Source organism: Rhamphochromis sp. 'chilingali' (genome assembly GCF_963969265.1).
Source record: "Rhamphochromis sp. 'chilingali' genome assembly, chromosome: 1".
In the NCBI taxonomy this organism is placed as follows: domain Eukaryota; kingdom Metazoa; phylum Chordata; class Actinopteri; order Cichliformes; family Cichlidae; genus Rhamphochromis; species Rhamphochromis sp. 'chilingali'.
The window spans coordinates 49,127,068-49,147,903 of record NC_137929.1 but is presented as its reverse complement, the minus strand read 5'-3'; the positions used below and the strand labels follow the sequence as shown (position 1 = coordinate 49,147,903).

The following is a 20,836-nucleotide window of genomic DNA, read 5'->3' as shown; positions in this document are numbered from 1 at the left end:
AGCCCTGGATTAGAGGATCTAAGTGCTCTCTTAGGGGTATATAGGTCAAGGAGGTCAATCAAGTAGCTGGGCGCCAAGTTATTTAAAATTTTAAAAGTGTACAAAAGGATTTTAAAAACGATACGTTATTTGACGGGGAGCCATTGAAGGTTGGCTAAGACAGGTGTAATATGATCATGTCTTCTGGTGCCGCTTAAAAGATGTGCTGCGGCATTCTGGACTAGTTGCAGGCGTAGGATGAGGGAAAGTTGGAGGCCTAGATGAAGACAATGTTCAGATTTTCACTGGGAGTGAGCGAGTACATCAGAGAGCCAGTCTGGAGAGAGAGAGAGAGAGAGTGAGTAACGTCTTAAATGATTAGACTAATTTCCAAAGAATCAGTGGTACCTCATTTTGAAAATAAAGCCTCATCCCTTCATCATTGTGCCAAGTTCAGAAGTTTTTACTGCACAGTTGTTGAGGACGAAAGAAGAGGAGGAGGACAAAAAGTAGAAATGTGACAAAGAAGCTGACTTTGCTGCTCGGCCTGTTAAGTATAGAAGGATACTACTGCATCACGGTATGGTACGGCAGCTGCACCAAAGCAGATAGAGTGAGGCTTCAGAGTGTGGTCAAGACAGCACAAAAGATCATCGGCCGCCCTGATGGACATCTATTCCTCCCGCTGCCTCACCAGAGCAGCAAACATTATCAAGGACAGCTCCCACCCTGGCTTCAACATGTTCAGCCTGCTTCCCTCAGGGAAGCGCTACAGGTGCATCAACACAAAAACCCACAGACTCAAAAACAGTTTCTTCCCCAAAGCGATAACCACCCTGAACTCACACATGCACAGATAACACAGCCCCCCAACTTCCCACATGGACCACCACTGTGCAATACCAATTCTATGTGCAATAACTCAACTGTATATACATAACACTATTTATTACATATTACTTACGTCTTGTATATTGTACATTTTATATATACAGTGTGGCAAAAAAGTATTTAGTCAGCCACCGATTGTGCAAGTTCCCCCACCTAACATGATGACAGAGGTCAGTAATTTGCACCAGAGGTACACTTCAACTGTGAGAGACAGAATGTGAAAAAAAAATCCATGAATTCACATGGTAGGATTTGTAAAGAATTTATTCGTAAATCAGGGTGGAAAATAAGTATTTGGTCAATAACAAAAATACAACTCAATACTTTGTAACATAACCTTTGTTGGCAATAACAGAGGTCAAACGTTTACTATAGGTCTTTACCAGGTTTGCACACACAGTAGCTGGTATTTTGGCCCATTCCTCCATGCAGATCTTCTCGAGAGCAGTGATGTTTTGGGGCTGTCGCCGAGCAACACGGACTTTCAACTCCCGCCACAGATTTTCTATGGGGTTGAGGTCTGGAGACTGGCTAGGCCACTCCAGGACTTTCAAATGCTTCTTACGGAGCCACTCCTTTGTTGCCCGGGCGGTGTGTTTTGGATCATTGTCATGTTGGAAGACCCAGCCTCGTTTCATCTTCAAAGTTCTCACTGATGGAAGGAGGTTTTGGCTCAAAATCTCACGATACATGGCCCCATTCATTCTGTCCTTAACACGGATCAGTCGTCCTGTCCCCTTGGCAGAAAAACAGCCCCATAGCATGATGTTTCCACCCCCATGCTTCACAGTAGGTATGGTGTTCTTGGGATGCAACTCAGTATTCTTCGTCCTCCAAACACGACGAGTTGAGTTTATACCAAAAAGTTCTACTTTGGTTTCATCTGACCACATGACATTCTCCCAATCCTCTGCTGTATCATCCATGTGCTCTCTGGCAAACTTCAGACGAGCCTGGACATGCACTGGCTTCAGCAGCGGAACACGTCTGGCACTGCGGGATTTGATTCCCTGCCGTTGTAGTGTGTTACTGATGGTGACCTTTGTTACTTTGGTCCCAGCTCTCTGCAGGTCATTCACCAGGTCCCCCCGTGTGGTTCTGGGATCTTTGCTCACCGTTCTCGTGATCATTTTGACCCCACGGGATGAGATCTTGCGTGGAGCCCCAGATCGAGGGAGATTATCAGTGGTCTTGTATGTCTTCCATTTTCTGATGATTGCTCCCACAGTTGATTTTTTCACACCAAGCTGCTTGCCTATTGTAGATTCACTCTTCCCAGTCTGGTGCAGGTCTACAATACTTTTCCTGGTGTCCTTCGAAAGCTCTTTGGTCTTGGCCATGGCGGAGTTTGGAGTCTGACTGTTTGAGGCTGTGGACAGGTGTCTTTTATACAGATGATGAGTTCAAACAGGTGCCATTCATACAGGTAACAAGTGGGGGACAGAAAAGCTTCTTACAGAAGACGTTACAGGTCTGTGAGAGCCAGAGATTTTCCTTGTTTGAGGTGACCAAATACTTATTTTCCACCCTAATTTACAAATAAATTCTTTACAAATCCTACCATGTGGATTCATGGATTTTTTTTTTCACATTCTGTCTCTCACAGTTGAAGTGTACCTCTGGTGCAAATTACTGACCTCTGTCATCATTTTAAGTGGGGGAACTTGCACAATCGGTGGCTGACTAAACACTTTTTTGACCCACTGTATATATGTTTTTTCCTTTGTTAATACTGTCCATATGTACATAGCGCTGCAGAATTGTACCCCCCCAGCATGTTTACACTGAGTAGGAGATGCTCTGTATCTCATTGTACAACTGTATAGTAGGGCTGCCACGATTACGTCGACTATTAAAATTGTCGACGACTGATTTAATAGTCGACGCGTCGTTTGAAGCTTTGTAAGATCCCAAAAGACGCAGGAATGAGTAGTAGGATTTAAGAGTGTAATAACAGAGTGAAACAGAAGATGGCAGCACTGCATGTACAAGGATGCCAGCTGCCGTTAAACCCCGAAGAAGAAGAAGTAGCTCTGTCCCAGAATTCATAGCGCAGCCCATTCATAGCGCAAACCTCAAATATCTGCTCAGTTTATCAAGACACCGCATATTTTCAAAAGTGCTCCGACGTTTTCAGAGATGTCTGTTACCCACTAGCTCGATAGCGAGCCGGGGGCAAGGCTAGCTAGAGCCGTGAGAACACCGGACTCCCGGCAAATCGTTTTCAAACCCACCGCCGTCTTTCGCTGCTCAGGTTAAACATGATATATAAGTCACTTAGATAACTTAAACATGTTATTGTTTGGCTTTTTTTTAGTATTTTATTTGTTCCTGTTTGGCTGAGATTAAAGTTATAGTTTTTACACAGCTGAATAAACGTCAAGCAGACAGCTGATCATCAGAAGTGTGAGATGCTCGAGAATTTACTCCGGTGTCCTGTTACATTTTAGACAGCAAGGAGTTTATTAAACTTCACCGAAACAATCTGCAAATTTCATTAAAATTTAACAAACTATCATCTTGTCTTTATTTTTAGTTAGCACAGACCTGAAACACTTAAAGCTAATGATAGTTATATAAGAGCAGATGCTGCTGGTGCAATAAGCTGTACGTTTTACGTCCAATTGATACATGATCTGATTAGTCGACTAATCGCAAAATTAATCGGTGACCAGTCGACTATCAAAATAATCGTTTGTGGCAGCCCTACTGTATAGTGACAATAAAGGCATTCTATTCTATTCTATTCTATAGGAAAGGGAGAAAGAAAGAAAGAGAGGGAAAGATAAACAGAGGGGAAGAGGGGCAGTGAGAGAGGACATTTAAAAAAGAAGAGGAAAAAATCACCTGGATCACCTGTTTGGGGGGGGGGGGGGGAAGAAAACATAAAAAAGCATAAAAAAGAGCAACACAATAAACACAACATCATTGCAATAACCTAAATAAATGTAGATAACGGTAAATATTAAATATTGAATGTTATTGTGCAGCACGCAAGACCAACAGTGCACAGTGTGCTTCGAGGTAGCAGCCAAGAAAAGTGTAGTTTGTGTCTGTGAACACATGTGTGGACGGGCATGCTTGTATTCAAAAGGTTTCTCCATGTAACAATCTGCTAGAGGTTGTGGGGAGCCACAGCCCTGTTCCTCAGGTCATGAAGCAGGCATGGAGGAGATCCAGGCCCCAGACATCCAGAGGCCCCCAGAGTGCAAGAGCCCAATGGAGGACCAACAGAGGGGCAACTGTGGAGACAAACAGACATGGACACTGTACACACACTCACACGATATATATCGGCTGAAAATATAAAAACATCTATCGTTTCATTTTACACTATCGTTTGTTTTGTGTCGCAAAACTAACTGTTTACGGCAATATTGTTTTTCACCATTTTGATGGTCACTGTAGTGGCTATATTATTTTCTTACAGTTCTCTCTTTCTCTTATATTTAAAATAACCACACTACAGACAGACAAGCAACTGCTTTTATACATTGTCATTGGCAACATCCCATGATTGCGTGGCTCCGCTTGTTTATTTTCCACATAAACCTTTCACAATAAAGCTGAAGATCCTGTTGAGATTTTTCTAAATAAAATGAATCATGTGAAAGAGTATGCAGTGTTTATGGATGAGAAGCAAAAAAGAGCCGTTAGGTGCTAAAAAAAATTAACGTTAGAACAGGCTTTTCCCCGCAGCACACCATGTAATAAATACTGAAAAAGAAAATGGCGGCCGTTTCAACTTATGTCTAAAAATGTATAGCTTCGTGCATCGGTCAAAACACTCGACTCCAGCTGGAAACACTTCACGCAAGTCGAGTTGCCCGAGATTCACAGAATTTACAGAAATGTTACATTTTTGTGATTTATATCATTGTCGGGATACATACTTATATCAGAATATAAAATTTTGGTCACATCGCACAGCTCTAACAAAGACAAGATCTGATGGATGAGAACCAAAGTAATTCCTTAGTCACAAGGAGAGGCTCCGCCTACTGTTACGTCTCATAGCTCTCATAATTCAAACAGAAAGAGTCGCTCACTTTCCACAAGAAGAACCCACTGGACCATCACACAGGTCACCCAGCTTCCTAAAGAGGAAGGCTGGGGCGGTAGCAGCTCTTGGAGAGTGTTTGGGATTTAATATATCACATGTAACCCTTCTGGAATATATCCAACAAGTTTGAAGCCGAAATATTGTTTCAGTGACAAGTTATAGGCCACAATCACTTTTTGGTAGCGCTAAAATGCCATGTTCTCAGTCGTTATTCTGCACAAACAAGAAAGAGTCATGGTGATACTGGCACAATAGGTCTTTATTGTTTTAACCACTATTCGACAGTCTTATAACAAATATGAACAACGAGAGTAGACATACTAAACCTGTAGGCATTAATTATTCCATCGTGATGCGTGTAGTCATTCGTGACTGCGCTACACACTGAAAGCAACCTTCTGATAAGCGTCATAATTCGGTTACAAGAAACGTTAAAGCTCCATAAATGCATACCTTTGCCTAATAACAAAGGCATAAATGTGTTGGTTCCCCCCCCACGTTATATCAGTTGCACGGAAGTAGCTGGCAATGCAAGTAATCCGGGCGCTGCAGCTTTAAGCAGCTGCGCGCGCTCCCGCGGACGGTGTTCCAGATCTACTGGCGTTTAGATCAACTGGCGTTGGTCGAACAGATGTGTGGCAGTCTTGCGTTTCAGGAGCTGCTACTGACAAACCAGCAAAAAAAAGCCAAATGTGTCATCTGTGACACTTGTGAGGTTGTCTCAAACACACTCCGTCAGTCTTGATGCTGTTGAACAACAAAATGTTTAAAAATGTGGCGAGTTTACCTGGTGATATCCTCATGCGCGACGCGATCGCGAAAACAGCAAACAATTAACACCACGCCGATGTTGTTCACAGGACAGCAAGAGTAAACGATCGGGAGACTCTTGTCGTCGTTATCGTTCCCCTCGCACGGTTTATTTCTCCGAATTCAGCGTTTTTGCTTCACAACTACAGCGTGCTGTTTACTTTGTGCACTAACATGGAGTCGAGTCAACCAGCGCCACCTCTGGCCAAGTGCCACAGCCTACAGCCAGATCAACCTGTGACACACATCTGCACCACGTTTGAATTCGTGTCATGCACATTTGTACCTTTCAATTGTGTCTGTTTGTGCGTCATGCAAATAAACCTTTGAAATGAATGAAATGATGTCATGTATTTATTATCAGCCTACATTTGTACAAAATTCCAAATTATATACACAAAGTCATAGAAATCACCACTCCAATTGGTCATCATGATTTTAATATTCTCTTTTTCCATAACAATGAAATACACCTTGGACAAATATGACACATCAATATTTCATTAGTGTTGTCACATCACATCCTGTAAGCATCGTCTGTCTGTGTCTTTTCCCTGAAAATGAATTTTTCCAGCCAATATAGGCAATTCATCAACATGGCTGGAGTTATATACAGTCTGTATAAGTGTGGTTAATCTAATGAAGATTTGTAAGGAGACGGCAGTTACTGTGATTTCACAGCAGTTACACAGTGATTAGTAATAAACAGCCAGTGAGAGTGAGTGGATATGACTGTTCCCACCACTAACACATGACCATAGGCCACTACTAGATTAACTTGTGACACATCTGCACCTGCTGCTATGATCACATTGAGTAGAGGCTGAGTGGCTGCACTTACCCCTGGTACATCCAAATCTACCCACAAACATGTTGAAAGATGCAATGCCAGCAATGTGGATTGTCAACACTGAAAACAATCAGTAAGCAAAGACAACAGGGATCACTTTTTTCTGTTTATTTAGCATGCGCAACATTTGTAGTCGCCTTCTGCACAGGGGAAGTCCACACACACCGTGAGGTACCACTTTCCACAGAAGGTGCATTCGATCTGCAAGATTGAATGAGATTGTCAGAGTCATTGTCTGACAGTTTATTACTAATCACTGTGTAACTGCTGTACATTCACAGTAACTGCCATCTCCTTATAAATGTTTATTAGATTGACCACACTTATGCAGACTGTATATCACAACCAACTCTAACATGTTTGTTTGCAGAGGGCAGACACAGACAGACTACGCTAACGACATGTGATGTTACAACACTGGTGAAATATTAGTGTGTTCACGACATTTTTCGTATGGGCAAAAGTATTGATATCAGGATGGTGATTCTTATGTGTATGTCATTTGGCATTTTGTACAAATGTAGGCTGATAATAAATATATGATATCATTTCATTCTTTCCAAAGGTTTATTTGCATGACGCACAAACAGACACAATTGAAAGGTACAAATGTGCATGACACGAATTCAAACGTGGTGCAGATGTGTGTCACAGGTTGATCTGGCTGTAGGCTGTGGCACTTGGCCAGAGGTGGCGCTGGTTGACTCGAGTCCATGTTAGTGCACAAAGTAAACTGTTCGCTGTAGTTGTGAAGCAAAAACGCTGAATTCGGAGAAATAAACCGTGCGAGGGGAACGATAACGACGACAAGAGTCTCCCGATCGTTTACTCTTGCTGTCCTGTGAACAACATCGGCGTGGTGTTACTTGTTTGCTGTTTTCGCGATCGCGTCGCGCATGAGGATATCACCAGGTAAACTCGCCACATTTTTAAACATTTTGTTGTTCAACAGCATCAAGACTGACGGAGTGTGTTTGAGACAACCTCACAAGTGTCACAGATGACACATTTGGCGTTTTTTTGCTGGTTTGTCGGTAGCAGCTCCTGAAACGCAAGACTGCCACACATCTGTTCGACCAACGCCAGTTGATCTAAACGCCAGTAGATCTGGAACACCTGCAATCAGTTTCTGGCAGACAATCACTTTTTGGCACAACACCGGCTCCCGGGACTTGACGTCATCAACAAACGCCTCAATAGCGCTTCACAAAAATCTGTCTGGACTCGGGTTAATCGGCTAACATTTAGCAGCCTCGATACAGAACTATCACGTTAGTGTGGATCTGATACAAACGTCGGTATCGATCCGCTCAGCAGAAGCAGCGATGAGTTCAGCTCAGTATCTGAGAGAGTTCATCAAGGAGAGACTAACTGCTGTTTGTGAAGAAATCTTCTCAGAGGTTCAAAAAACCATCGTCCAGTATGAGGAGGAGATCAACCGTCAGCACAGACTGCTGGATATCAGCCGGAAACCCGACAGAAACTCACACATCATAGGTATGGACATGTTTTTATCTCTGTGCTGTTCAAGCTCAGATTCTTCGGTATTTAGTTGATTGGTGATAAACCTGAAAGTTTATCAGCTTCTCCAGGATTTCTCTAAGCTGATGTTAGCTGAGAGCAGGAAGCTGTTACTTTGGTGATGAATTCAGAGGAGCAAACGGTGATAGTTGAGGAAGAGCACACACACTCTTAATGAGACAGTGTGAAAACTGTCTGCTGACTAACATTGATGAAGATGAGCGTCCACACCAACTGTTTATTCCATTTATTCTCCATGAGAGCCTCAAAGTGAACACACACAGTGACTCCCCAAAGCATCAGAACAAAATCTGTCCACATTACAAATAATGCTGTAATTAATGTCTTTACATCTGCAGCAAAAGCAAGAAAGCAATCAGTGGTTAAAGTTTCTGTTGACTGAAGCAAAGTATGATGTCTAAATGTGTCACATGTTAGTGATGTTAATAGGCTCAGTCATTCTTAGCAGGCTGTGCTGCCTCCATCAATAAATGTGCAAAAATAGGATAAATGTGAAATAGACCTGCTCATAATCGGTCACATGACAGGCTGACCCAACAGCTCCTGGCCAATCAATCCATTCACTTCATATTTCTATTCATATAGTACTTGTCATGGGAGTAGATTTAGTATCTGTGTCATACTTGAAGCACTGTTTAAAAAGTAACTCACGCAAAACTGAATTTCTTTTTTTGCAATAATCTTTAGTTAAAAAAATGCAAATACAAAAGATGATGATCCAAATATTTCCATTTACAACTTCTTCATCGTATTTTGACTAAACACGGCAAATGCAGTGACCCTGTATTGTTCTGTTCATCTGTGATCCTTCTATCCTTTCAGTGTCTTTTCTGATAATGCTTAACATGAAGTAACGCTTTCATGACTTTCAGTATGATGGTGCCTGTGTTTGGCTCTGCCGCTGCCGGGTGCAGTTTGTCCCACTCTAATTTTGTGTTATTCTTCTCTGCCCTGCTGTTCTCACTTCGTGTCAACGATGTACTGGCTGTCTTGGTGTATGATCCCCTGGTTTAGCTATCCATCTGATCCTCTATGATGCCTCATGATGTACAGGCCAATCTCTAAATTACCATTAATTGCTAAGTTTCTAGAAAGGGTTGTGACTAAGCAACTTATAACAGTTCTGGATAAACAATGCATTTTTGATAGGTTTCCGTTTGGCTTTCGTAGAGTTCATTCCATGGAAACAGCTTATCTTATGGTCTCTAGTAACATTTTGATGAGTAACGATGCAGGAAAATGCTTTGTTTTGTTGATGTTGGACCTCACGTCGGCATTTGACACCGTTTACTACCACATCCTGCTTGAAAGGCTCAACTATTGGGTTGGTGTATCTAGAACTGCCTTGGAGTGGTTCTATCTACATCACCTGTGGTTTTTCTGTGGTGGTCTCTAATTTTAGGTTATCCTCTACCTCCCTTACTTATGGCGTCCCTCAAGATTTGGTTTTGGGTGCTTTATAGTTAAATATATCTTCTCCCCTGCCAGCATATAATGGGCTCCTTTGAGGACATTTTCTGTCACTGTTATGGTGATGACATTCAGTTGTTTATGTGTCTAAGCAAAGTTTCCCTGGATCGTCTGCAGGTTGTGCAAAACACTGCAGCTAGGCTTTGACCAGATCCTCTAAGTCACAGGTGTCGAGGGCTGGTTTCCTGCACTTTTTAGATGTGTCCTTGATCCAACACATATGGTACCAGCACATATTTCTGATCTTCTACAGCCCTATGTCCCTAGCAGGTCACTGAGATGACCTAATCAGGGCCTACTTGCTATACAACACACAAGGATGAGAACTAAGGGTGATAGAGCTTTGCCACTGTGGAACTTTCTCCCTCTAAGTTTAACAACTGTGGACTCAGTAGCACTTCGTGACTCTGTCCAGAAAGGTGCTATATTAATAATTTTCTTCTTTATTTATTTATTTATTTAAAATTAAACTCAAAATTTCACAATAATGTTAAACTGTAGTCAAACTCGCCCAATGATTATAACAGAAAATAAAAGACAACAGGATTTGCACTAAACGTGATCTCTATATAATCCATATGTATGGCTCTAAAAGCACCTTACAGAGAAAAACCCAACAATCATATGACCCCCTATGAGCAAGCACTTTGGCAAGAGTGGAGAGAGGAGGAGAAACTCCCTTTTAACAGGAAGAAACCTCCTGTAGATCCAGGCTTAGGGAGGGGCGGCCATCTGCTCCGACTGGGTGGGGTGAGGGGAGGAAGACAGGACAAGGACATGCTGTGGAAGAGAGCCAGAAATGAATATGAATTCAATTCAGTGAGTTGTATAAAAACATAATGAGTAAAACAGGTTAGTAAAGAGGAAACACAGCCTTGACCTATTGCAGCATAACTAAGGATAAAAATCTGAATATCATTATTGTCATTGTAACATACAACAAAATTAAGAGCACTCTCTGCGGTGTCAGAAACAAAAAGTTATATAAAATTTATAAAAATAAGGTAGAACATGGTAATTCAATATAATAAATAACTAAAACCTTATTCAACATAAACTCTGTTGCACAGGATTTCATCCGTTGCACTGTACTTGTCGGATTGTGAAGAATGTATAATGTAAATCCAATTTTTCTATCATGGAACCCTGTGGAAGTCTATTATTAACCTTAATGTATAAAGAGGACTCTCAATTTACATGAACAACTTGGAGTCTATTAAACCAAACCACCACAGTGCAGTACCTTTAATACTTGCAACATGCTCTAATTGATCAAACACTGCAGTAAAGTCTAGCAGGACAAGCACAGAGATGAGTCCACTGTCAGAGGCCATAAGAAGATCATTTGTAACCTTCACTGAAGCTGTTTCTGTACAGCAATGAGCTCTGAAACCTGACAGAAACTCTTCAAATAAGCCATTCCTTTGCAGATGATCAGCAAGCTGTTACAACTACTCTTTTGAGACTTTTTTTAGATTAAAAGTGGGTTGGAGATCAGCCTATAATTAGTTAAGACAGCTAGGTGAAGTATATGGGTTTTTAAGTAACAGCTTAATTACCGCTAATTTGAAGCCCCGTGGTACATAACCGACTAGTAGTGATAGGCTGATCATATTTAAGATTGAAACACAAATTAATGTTAGGACTTCTTTAAGCAGTCTTGTAGAACTGGGTTCTAAAAGACATGTTGATGGTTTGGAGGAAGTGATTACTTAAATGTAATGAGAAAGATCAATTGGAGAAAAAGACCCTGCCTCTTGCCCTATAGCAGCTGGGATAGGCTGCAAATTCCCACAGCCCCGATAAGTGGAAGAGAATGGATGAATTGGAGGTAATTTTTGTTGTGTTGTTTACATTTTTAGGACACAAACATAATGACATAGTCAAATAAATCTGGGTATCATCAGCATAGCTGTGATAAGACAACTTATCAACTAACTCCTGAAAGATTTCACAAAAAGGAACCATATGCAGATTCAATAAGAGGGCCCTGTGATTTGTCCCTTGTAAGACTCCACACAGCATCATGGTGTTGTGTGATTAGTTTGCATCACTGTAGACAAAATGATCCCTACCTTCAAGGTAAACAAACTAAGGATTTTTCCTGTGAGACCAAATTAATTTTCTAACTATCATGATCTATACTAGGGCCGCAACGATTCGCTGAGTAACTGGACTAATCCTCAACTAGGGGTGGGCGATATAAACGATATACGATATAAACGATATACGATATAAACGATATAAATTTGGCCAACGATAGAGATTTTCACTATATCGCTCTATCGCGATAGCGCATGTTGATGATGTCATCAAGCTGCGCCTGTTTTGGTCGAAAGCATCGCAGCGGCTAAAATCATTATCATCTGCAAATTATACCGACAGTCATAGCAAAGAGATGAAGCACTTTTGAAATATGGGGAAAGCCAAAAACTGCGCTTCCTCCACTTCCGTAACATTGATTCATTAATGTTGAATTCTCTCGCAGCTGTTCTATTCCCATGTTGTTGCAGTATATTAATAACTAACCTCGTATTGTGGATGAATAATCTCAGTTGTTCTCCTGACTGATGTTTGGCCCGTGTATAGCATCCTGCTATGCGATTGCATTTGTCCCTGACCACCAGAATCCCTCACGTTAAATTTTAATGAGTGGAAAAAAGTTGGCATTCATCCTCCAGCTTCACTGTGCTAATGTTATGCTAACATAGCTGTGTCGGTAGCAATCACGTAGCACAACATGTTTAGGTGGAATCTAACGAGCTAACTTCCTGTTAACTTCTAACTCCGTTAAATGTAATAAATTCTGTTTTCATGGATGCATGGATGTTAAACTTAATTGTTACACCTGGTAGAGCAACAACGCTGATGATTTTATTAAAGATGAAAGAATTTAGACCGTTTTTAACTCTCAGTATTCGTTTGACTTTGGGACCTGAAGTGGACGGAGTTTTGGACCCAGATTACTCCACGAAGCTCCTCACTACAGCAGCCGTAATGCTCTGACAATCCATCAAGCAGTGCGGCTTACCAAAGTTGTACTAAAACATTTTTGAACAGATTTCTGCACGCCAAAATCGGTTCGAGGTCAGTAAGCACAACCAGAATTCATACATAAGGCACACTCTCGATTTTTGAGAAAATTAAAGGATTTTAAGTGTGGCTTATAGTGTGGAAAATACGTTATACAGAAGAAAAGAATATATCGCGATATATATCGTTACTGCACGTGCTTCAAATTATATCACGATATGAATTTTAGGCCATATCGCCCAGCCCTATCCTCAACACAAAATTCTTTGATTTTTGTGCACTTTGCAGCACACTGTTACGGATTCAAATATTGGGGATGGATTCAAGAGGAAAAACCACAATAACAACACTGGTCCGGCCGGGTTGAGTCAAACGATGATTTTAATGATCACACGCGTGGGAGATGGACACCGTACACAGACAGCCTCAGATCTCAAAATGGTGGAGCATTGATCAAACTCTTATAGCCTCTGGTTTTCCCACCTTATCATAAAAGCCTAAACATTCACATTCTTTCTCTCACACAGCGCCTAAGCTACGACCTTGGCTCCCTGTTTCTCTGCTCCTGCTGAGATGGGGCAGAAAACTCCAGCATGTTCTGTTCTCTTCTAATCAGACAAATAAGGCGATGACTTTCTGCAAACAGTATTTCTTATAACTCAGCAGTATAATGCATCATAAAACAATATCATTCATTCACAATAAATCAGCAGTCTAATGTAATGCAAATCAGTTTAACAAATGTAATAGTTATCAGCTTCTTCTAATTCAGGAGAATAATGCAAACTAAAACTACATAATAATTCACAATCTTTAATTAGGGGTATAACATAGCATAAAATAATATTACAATCCCATTACAGCATAATCACTATACATACACTTCCAGCCCAAGGGAGTGAGACAGACTATGTGTGAGGCGAAAATCTCAGATTACTCAGCAAAAAGATCACCCATCTTTTATTGGGTGGACAGGTGTGACTGTGTGTCACTAAGTCACATTTAAATAGTTGTCTGACCTGACTCCACCAATCAGAAACAGCTTGTTTGTGATTGGTTCATTTGTTTACTTCTTTACACAGAAATGCAGAGAAACTCTTGCTTACTTACCCGAGATTAAGACCTTTCCACATTAAAACTATAACACTCGGTGACAAAGTTTTCACATTGTAAACAGAAAGAGATCATTCTACTAATAAGAGTGCCAGAACTAAACGATAACTTGCGTCAGTGCTCAAATAATTTGTCAAATTTTGTACACTTTAAATTTCACTTGTATATGTGAGACACATTCTCACTGTGGAGAGACCTGTTAATGTTTCAGATCAGAACATATTTTCTCAAATGTTTGTTTTTCTGTCACCCCCACCCCCTACATTTGTCTTTTCAGACCTCCAACAGCAACATGTCATTGAGAAGGAGGAGGTTCTTACAGACCAACAGGTCTGTATCCAAGAAAGGAACTCCAGTCTGACTGAGGAGGACCCAGAGCCTCCACAGATTAAAGAGGAACAGGAGGAAGTGTGCAGCAGTCAGGAGGGAGAGCAGCTTGGACTGAAGCAGGAGACTGATGCCTTCATGGTGACAGCCGCTTATGAGGAAAGTGCACACACTGAATCAGAAACAAACGTTGAGCATCTCCTTTCTCACAGCTTTCCTGAAGCAGAGAGCCGAGATCAGAAAGCAAGCCAGCATGTGGACTCAGGATCAACTAGAAATGCAGAGCTGAAGAAGAGGAGACATCACAGCAACGGAAGTCACAGTCAGAGAGTAGACAACCCTGCTGTTTCAGAGAATCAAAGTAAAACTGACACAAAGAAAAAGTCTCTGAAATGTGACGTCTGTGGAAAACATTTTCAGTTTAAATGTCACCTGAATGCACATCTCAGAATTCACACAGGTGAGAAACCGTATTCTTGTAGCACCTGTGGGAAACAATTCCGTCAGATATCAGCTTTGAAAAATCATGGTAACTGTTACACAGGTGAGAAACCATATCCTTGTAGCACTTGTGGTAAAAGATTTTCCTATAAATCACATCTTGAGTCTCATGCAAGGATTCACACAGGTGAGAAGCCCCATATCTGTACCGTTTGTGGGAAAAGATTCAGTCGGCGTGCACATTTGTATTATCACTTAAAAATTCATACAGGTGAGAAGCCGCATCTTTGCAGCACCTGTGGGAAAGGATTCAGAGAGAACTATGAGTTGCAACGTCATGTAAGAAGGCACACTGGTGAGAAACCGTATTCCTGTAGCTTTTGTGAGAAAAGATTCAGTCATCTCGGACACGCAAAGAGACACATGAAAATCCATACTGATTAAAGTTTCATGCTTAGAAAATGTTGGACAGCTGTGAGTGGTCCTGCCATTTTTGTTTTTGTAAATTAGCCTCGTGGTCAGCACTGACATATGGAGGCACTGCTCTTCATTTACCTGTTCCCATGGTGAATTGTGATATTGGAGCTCCATTAATGATGGCTTCCTTTCTCTACTCTGATCAGCTGTTTTGGAACCAAACACTCAAAAGCCTGTTTTGAAATTAGTAGCTACTTGGATCGACTTCCCACAACTTGACTGGTTTTCCACTACAATCCGGTACTATCTAATGTGAGTGGTTGTTGTCATAGCACTCGTCCCGCAGTGTAATCAATACGCAACATGAAACCTACAAAAAGAGTTTATTTCGAAGCAGGGATTTACAGTGGGGCAAAAAAGTATTTAGTCAGCCACCGATTGTGCAAGTTCCCCCACTTAAAATGATGACAGAGGTCAGTAATTTGCACCAGAGGTACACTTCAACTGTGAGAGACAGAATGTGAAAAAAAAATCCATGAATTCACATGATAGGATTTGTAAAGAATCAGGTCACAGTACCTGATACCAGGTACTGTGACCTGGTACCAGATGGAAAACCTTGGCAAATTGTGCCAAGTTGATCCAAGTAGGTACTAATGGAAAAAGGGGCTAAGGTTTCTGATCTCAGAATTAATCAACTTTTGAACATGCTTTCTGCAATAGTTAAGTTTATCACCTCATTATTAAAATGTACCAGGAAAACCATGATCATACATTTCATGATGGTTAAGGTTCAGTATCCTCTTGTTCTGTTTGATCATTGTTTAGGTTTAGTTTTAGTGTTTGCTTTGTGTTCCTAATGTTTAAATAAAGTTTTGTTTAAATTTCTTTTGAGATTTTATTTCTGAGGTGTCATTTTTAATGTTTGCAAGACGCATAAAAAAAGGATTCTGCCATATTATGCACAAGATTTTTCTTTGTTTCTGATGTTTTATACTAATTTAGAAATTCATGTAAACATAAACTGTAAAGAGCTGTGCTCCAGCAAAATTCTACATCTGTTAGCAAAACTGGTGTTTTTTTTTGTTGTCATTGTTGTAAAAACCAAACGTGACTTCAGCTGTTTCAGCTAAATCCTCCTCTGCTGAGAAACCTCTGAACCACGAAGATGCTTTCTTCAGCTTCACTTGGAGCATATAGCTACCGTGGACTGTATCGTGTAACATGATGTCTGAGTCTGGATGTGTGTGGTTATGGTGAACCTGCCTCCTGTTGATTATGAAACATTCACACCACAAATATCATTGGCAACAAAAAATGGGAAGGGGAAAAAAACTAGTCAGTAAAGTGGTCGCCCCATGATCGGAAGGTCGGCGGTTCGAATCCACTTAACGGCTACCCTGAGGTACCCCTGAGCAAGGTACCGTCCCTACACACTGCTCCCCGGGCGCCTGCTTAGTGGGCTGCCCACTGCTTCACTGAGTGAATGGGTCAAATGCAGAGAAAAACAAGTAATTTCCCCATGGGGATCAATAAAGTATCCATTATTATTATTATTATTATTATTTTTAAGTAGTAGATCGCTTGTAATTAGTGAATGCTTTTTTTCTAGCTTTTGACTATGGAGGACCACAAGAGCCTCACACAATAATAATAATAATAATAATAATAATAATAATAATAATAATAATAATAATAATAATGACTAAAAACTGATTTTCAAAAGGTTGTTTTTTAAAATTGCGATTCACAAGGTTTGAATCAGGGAAATGTTGCCTCAGTCAGTAATGTTATAATTCTGATCATTTATCAGCAGAGATGGGCAGTAACGTGTTAAATGCGTTACTGTAATCCGATTACTTTTTTCCAAGTAAAGTAAGGGATTACTATTGCCAAAACGGTAATTAGATTACCATTACTTTCCCGTAAGCACTGTGTTACTAAAACCGTGATTTTTTTAATTTTTATTTTTGCAAGAATGTCTCATGACAGAGACGTATGCGAGTGCGACGGTCGTGACAACAGCTAAGAGAGATAAGATAAGATAAAACTTTATTAATCCCTCGGGTGGGTTCCTCTGGAAAATTAGGTTTCCAAAAGCACAGCACTGACAGAAGTTACAGAATATTATATATACACACACATATAAATACAGAGACATATATAAATAAAATATACGAAGGGGATAAACAGAATAAATAGGTATAAAAATAAAAATACAAGTGAATTGCACATTTCAAGTATTGAGTATTGTAGTAGCTGTGTGCAGATCAACAATCGATAATATATCGAGTGCGGGAGAGAGTATGAGCGTGCAGCGTTTAAAGCGTGGAACTACTGACCTTACTTTGAGTTTGATTCCATAAAAAGTGACAAAAACATTAGCGTCCATTGTGCGTGGGAAGAAAACTTCTTTTTACAGCGAAAAAAACCCCCTAAACTTCCGAGCAAGCACCGAGTGCGCTACCACGTAATGGGAAACTCACAGAGAAACTCGCGGATTCTTTAACTGACCGCTGCGGCACACCTGCACCAGGATAAACCGCTTACTAATTAGATTTTAAAGTGCACCTGCACCAGGGCAAACCTCCGCCTTCCCCACTCCTGCTATACAGGTGAAAATAGAGCAAAAGGACCGCTAGTCTTTGATTTTATTTATTTTCTACTGTGTGTTACTTGCATCTATTTGAAAGACTGAGTGTAAACACAAAAAAATATTGTTATTTTATGTGCTGGAATGTGCAGAAAATAGGTTTAAATTTTAAACAAATTTCTTCCAGTCAGAGAATGTTGCATATAATAAAAATTTTTAAAAGATTAAAACTAATAAAACAAGTTTTAAAAAGAGACGTTTCCATTTGATTACATTTTGAATGATGGATTATGCAGAAAAAGTAGCGCTGGGCTGAAAGATCTATCACTTTATCACATATTCAGGTTGTAAATCATGTTTTTAAAAAGTAACTAAGTAAGTAATTACTTTTGAAAATAAGTAATCAGTAAAGTAATGGGATTACTTTTTCGGGGAAGTAATTAGTTACTGTGATTTTTAAAATGGTGGAAGCCAAACAGTAAAAGTAAGAGGGAATTCATGATGATATTTATGTGAAGCTTACTTTGGAGCTTCTTTTTTTTTTTTTTTTTTTTTTTTTTTTTTTGCCTGTCCCGTTTGGCTCTTTTGCCATCAGAATTGTTGTCTAAAGGCAAAGAAAGATGCCCAACGGATTTACTTTACCAAATTGACCATCCCAGCCTTGCCGTAATGGTCCATTTGATTCACCTTTTATTGTTTATTTTATTTTCACTTACTGAATACGGGACAGACTTGACTGGGGGAAAGAAGGGGAGAAAGAAAGAGGGAAAGAGAAACAGCTGAGAAGAGGGACGGGGGAGAAGGGCAAAAAACAAAAACCAACAGAACGGGCAGAGAAAAAAAAATGCATCTATCAATCACCTGGATCACCTGCTGAGAAAGAAAAAAGAAAACAAGCTGAAGAGAACAAGAGTAATAGAATAAACAACATCACAATGATATATGGGAATATGACAGTAAATACTAAATATTAAACATTATTGTGCAGCACATAAGATCAACAGAACACAGTGTGCTTTGAGGTAGGAGCCAAAAAGGGTGTAGTTTGTGGGTGTGATCACCCGTGTGTACACCTGTGAGCATGGACGCGCTTGTTTTTGTTTTTTTAAAAAGGTTCCTTCATGTAATGATCTGCTAGAGGGTGTGGGGGGGCCACAGCCCCGTCCTTCAGGGCATGAAGCAGGTATGGAGGAGATCAAAACTCCAGACATCCAGAGGCCCCCAGAACACAAGAGACCATGGAAGACCAACAGAGGGGCAGCTGCGCCACTGTCCCAGAAAGAGCTGAGGAGAGTCCCAGATGAGGGCTCACCCAGCAGCCGCGGAGCAGAAGCCAGGGGGAGTTGCAGTGACGCGCCCGTGAGCTCCGCCGGCAGCCAGCCGCGCCTGAGTGACCGAGCCCCAGGCCGAGAGGCCGGGGGCACCCCACCTCCGAAGTGGCCCGAGCGAGCCCCAGGCTCCAGGCCCCGATAAGCGGCCGCCAAGGAGTGAGCCGGTGTGTACCTGGACGCCCACCCCCAGACACAAAGAACCACCAACGCACCGATGTCCGAGGGGGACCGCCACTGGCAGGGGAAGTGGTGGTAGGGGGAGATAGGCCTCCAAACCTTGGAGGGCCTGAGATGTCCCCAGAGAGGTGGTGCCTGACACCCAACCTGACATATAGACACAGACATACAGGCACACACAGATACAAACATCCATTCCCACCCTCATGCTCTCATATGCACTTACTCCACACTCAACCAACGTGGAGACAGACATAAAGAGACGCTGTACACACAATCACACTCCCCAAGCGTACTCTACAAACCGGGTCTAGGTGCCCCCGCCCCTGGAGGGGGGAACTGCACCCAGACCCAGGTGGTGTTACCCTTTTCCCTACGGTGGGGAGAGGCAGACCGCCCCGACTCCGCAGCAGAAGGGAGGCCCCACACTCCAGACCGCAGTCGGACGGCCAACTCCTCCTCCTAGCTCCCCCGCTCCAGCAGGTCGCAGAGAATGGGGGTGAGAGAAGACTCCAAACCCCCCTCCACCCGCTCATTGTAGTGTTGATGCATGTGTGTTCTAAGGTGCATTTAAAACCCAGGAGGGCTTGGAGCTACCTGCCAGAGAGCAGCAGGTAAGTGCATGGTCCCTCCTGCTAGCCCTCAATGTCTACGTGTATTTAAAATTGAGAGGTGGGCAACGATGCCAGGGGTGGGGTGTACACCCTGATGGTAATTTGGACTCCATGTATCGTGCCCACCCCCAAGATCCTATATGTATGTGTAATGAGAGTGTGACTAATGTGAATGTCTAAGTTGTGGGATAAAATTGAGGCAGAGGCAGCCAGAAGGGGACAGAGGGGGGGGGGGGGGGGGGTAGCCTCCTCTGCACCCTGGTGACATACCCCTACTCCAAGGTCCTGCATGTGTGGGTGGTTGTGGTGGAGCGGGAAGAGGGAGGCAGCTGGAGATGGGGAGGGAAGGAAGGGAGGGGCAAGTGACCCTTCCCTGGGGCCAGCTCCCCCGCTGACCCCAGTAGGCACTCCCATACTCCGCGACCCGCCAGGGAAAGGGGGCCCAGGCCCATCCAGACCGGGGCCCAGCGCAGCAGCGCCTCCCGGCCCCACAGAGCCCGGGACAGTCCTCCCAACCCCACCACAGAGAAAACTGCACCCACCCCACCATCCACTCATCTTCCAGACTACATAAGACAATAAACACCCAGGCTGAGATCTTCCTCCACCTCTCCTGTATACTTTGGAGCTTCTTTTGCTGCTGGTTCAGTCAATTTTGATTGGAGAGTGATGAAACTTGAAGCTTCAGAATCTAGTGCAAAAAACACAAACACGAAGCCAACACATCTGAACCAAAGAGTAAAACAGTGAAATGTGGATTATTAAATATTAGGTCTCTCTCCTCCAAGCCCCTTATAGTACATGACTTAATAATTGATCAACAAATTGATTTACTCTGCCTTACAGAAACCTGGTTGCAGCAGGATGATTATGTTAGTTTAAATGAATCAACAGCCCCGAGTCATTCTAACTACCAGAAATCTCGAAGCACAGGCCGAGGGGGCGGTGTGGCAGCAATTTTTTCACACCAGCCTATTAATTAATGAAAGACCAAGACAGACTTTTAATTCATTTGAAAGCCTGATGCTTAGCCTCGTCCACCCCAGCTGTGAAACTCAGAAACCAGTCTTACTTGTTATCATCTATCGTCCACCTGGGCCTTACACAGAGTTTCTGTCTGATTTCTCAGACTTTATATCTAATTTAGTTCTGAGCTCAGATAAAATAATTATTGTGGGTGATTTT

General features: G+C 41.9%; 1 protein-coding gene across 2 annotated transcripts; it reads left to right on the top strand.

Moving 5' to 3' along the window:
- Positions 1 to 6,882: 6,882 nt before the first annotated feature.
- On the top strand, positions 6,883 to 16,572 carry LOC308401281 (uncharacterized protein). 2 transcript variants are annotated; one of them, XM_080889435.1, is made up of 3 exons: positions 6,883 to 8,090; positions 14,029 to 14,219; positions 14,291 to 16,572. In XM_080889435.1, exons 1-3 carry the CDS (start codon positions 7,919 to 7,921, stop codon positions 14,297 to 14,299), a joined length of 372 nt encoding a protein of 123 aa, XP_080745561.1. In that variant the 5' UTR covers positions 6,883 to 7,918; the 3' UTR covers positions 14,300 to 16,572. The 2 variants fall into 2 exon arrangements, with proteins under 2 accessions (XP_080745561.1, XP_080745560.1); XM_080889434.1 differs by having other exon boundaries at positions 6,884 to 8,090; positions 14,029 to 16,572.
- The last annotated feature ends 4,264 nt before the right edge of the window (positions 16,573 to 20,836 follow it).

Bases quoted from the DNA above. Each gene is read 5' to 3' on its own strand.
- LOC308401281 (XM_080889434.1), top strand. From the start codon at position 7,919: ATGAGTTCAGCTCAGTATCTGAGAGAGTTCATCAAGGAGAGACTAACT. The intron at 8,091-14,028 runs GTATGGACATGT...TTGTCTTTTCAG, and splicing joins CAGAAACTCACACATCATAG to ACCTCCAACAGCAACATGTC.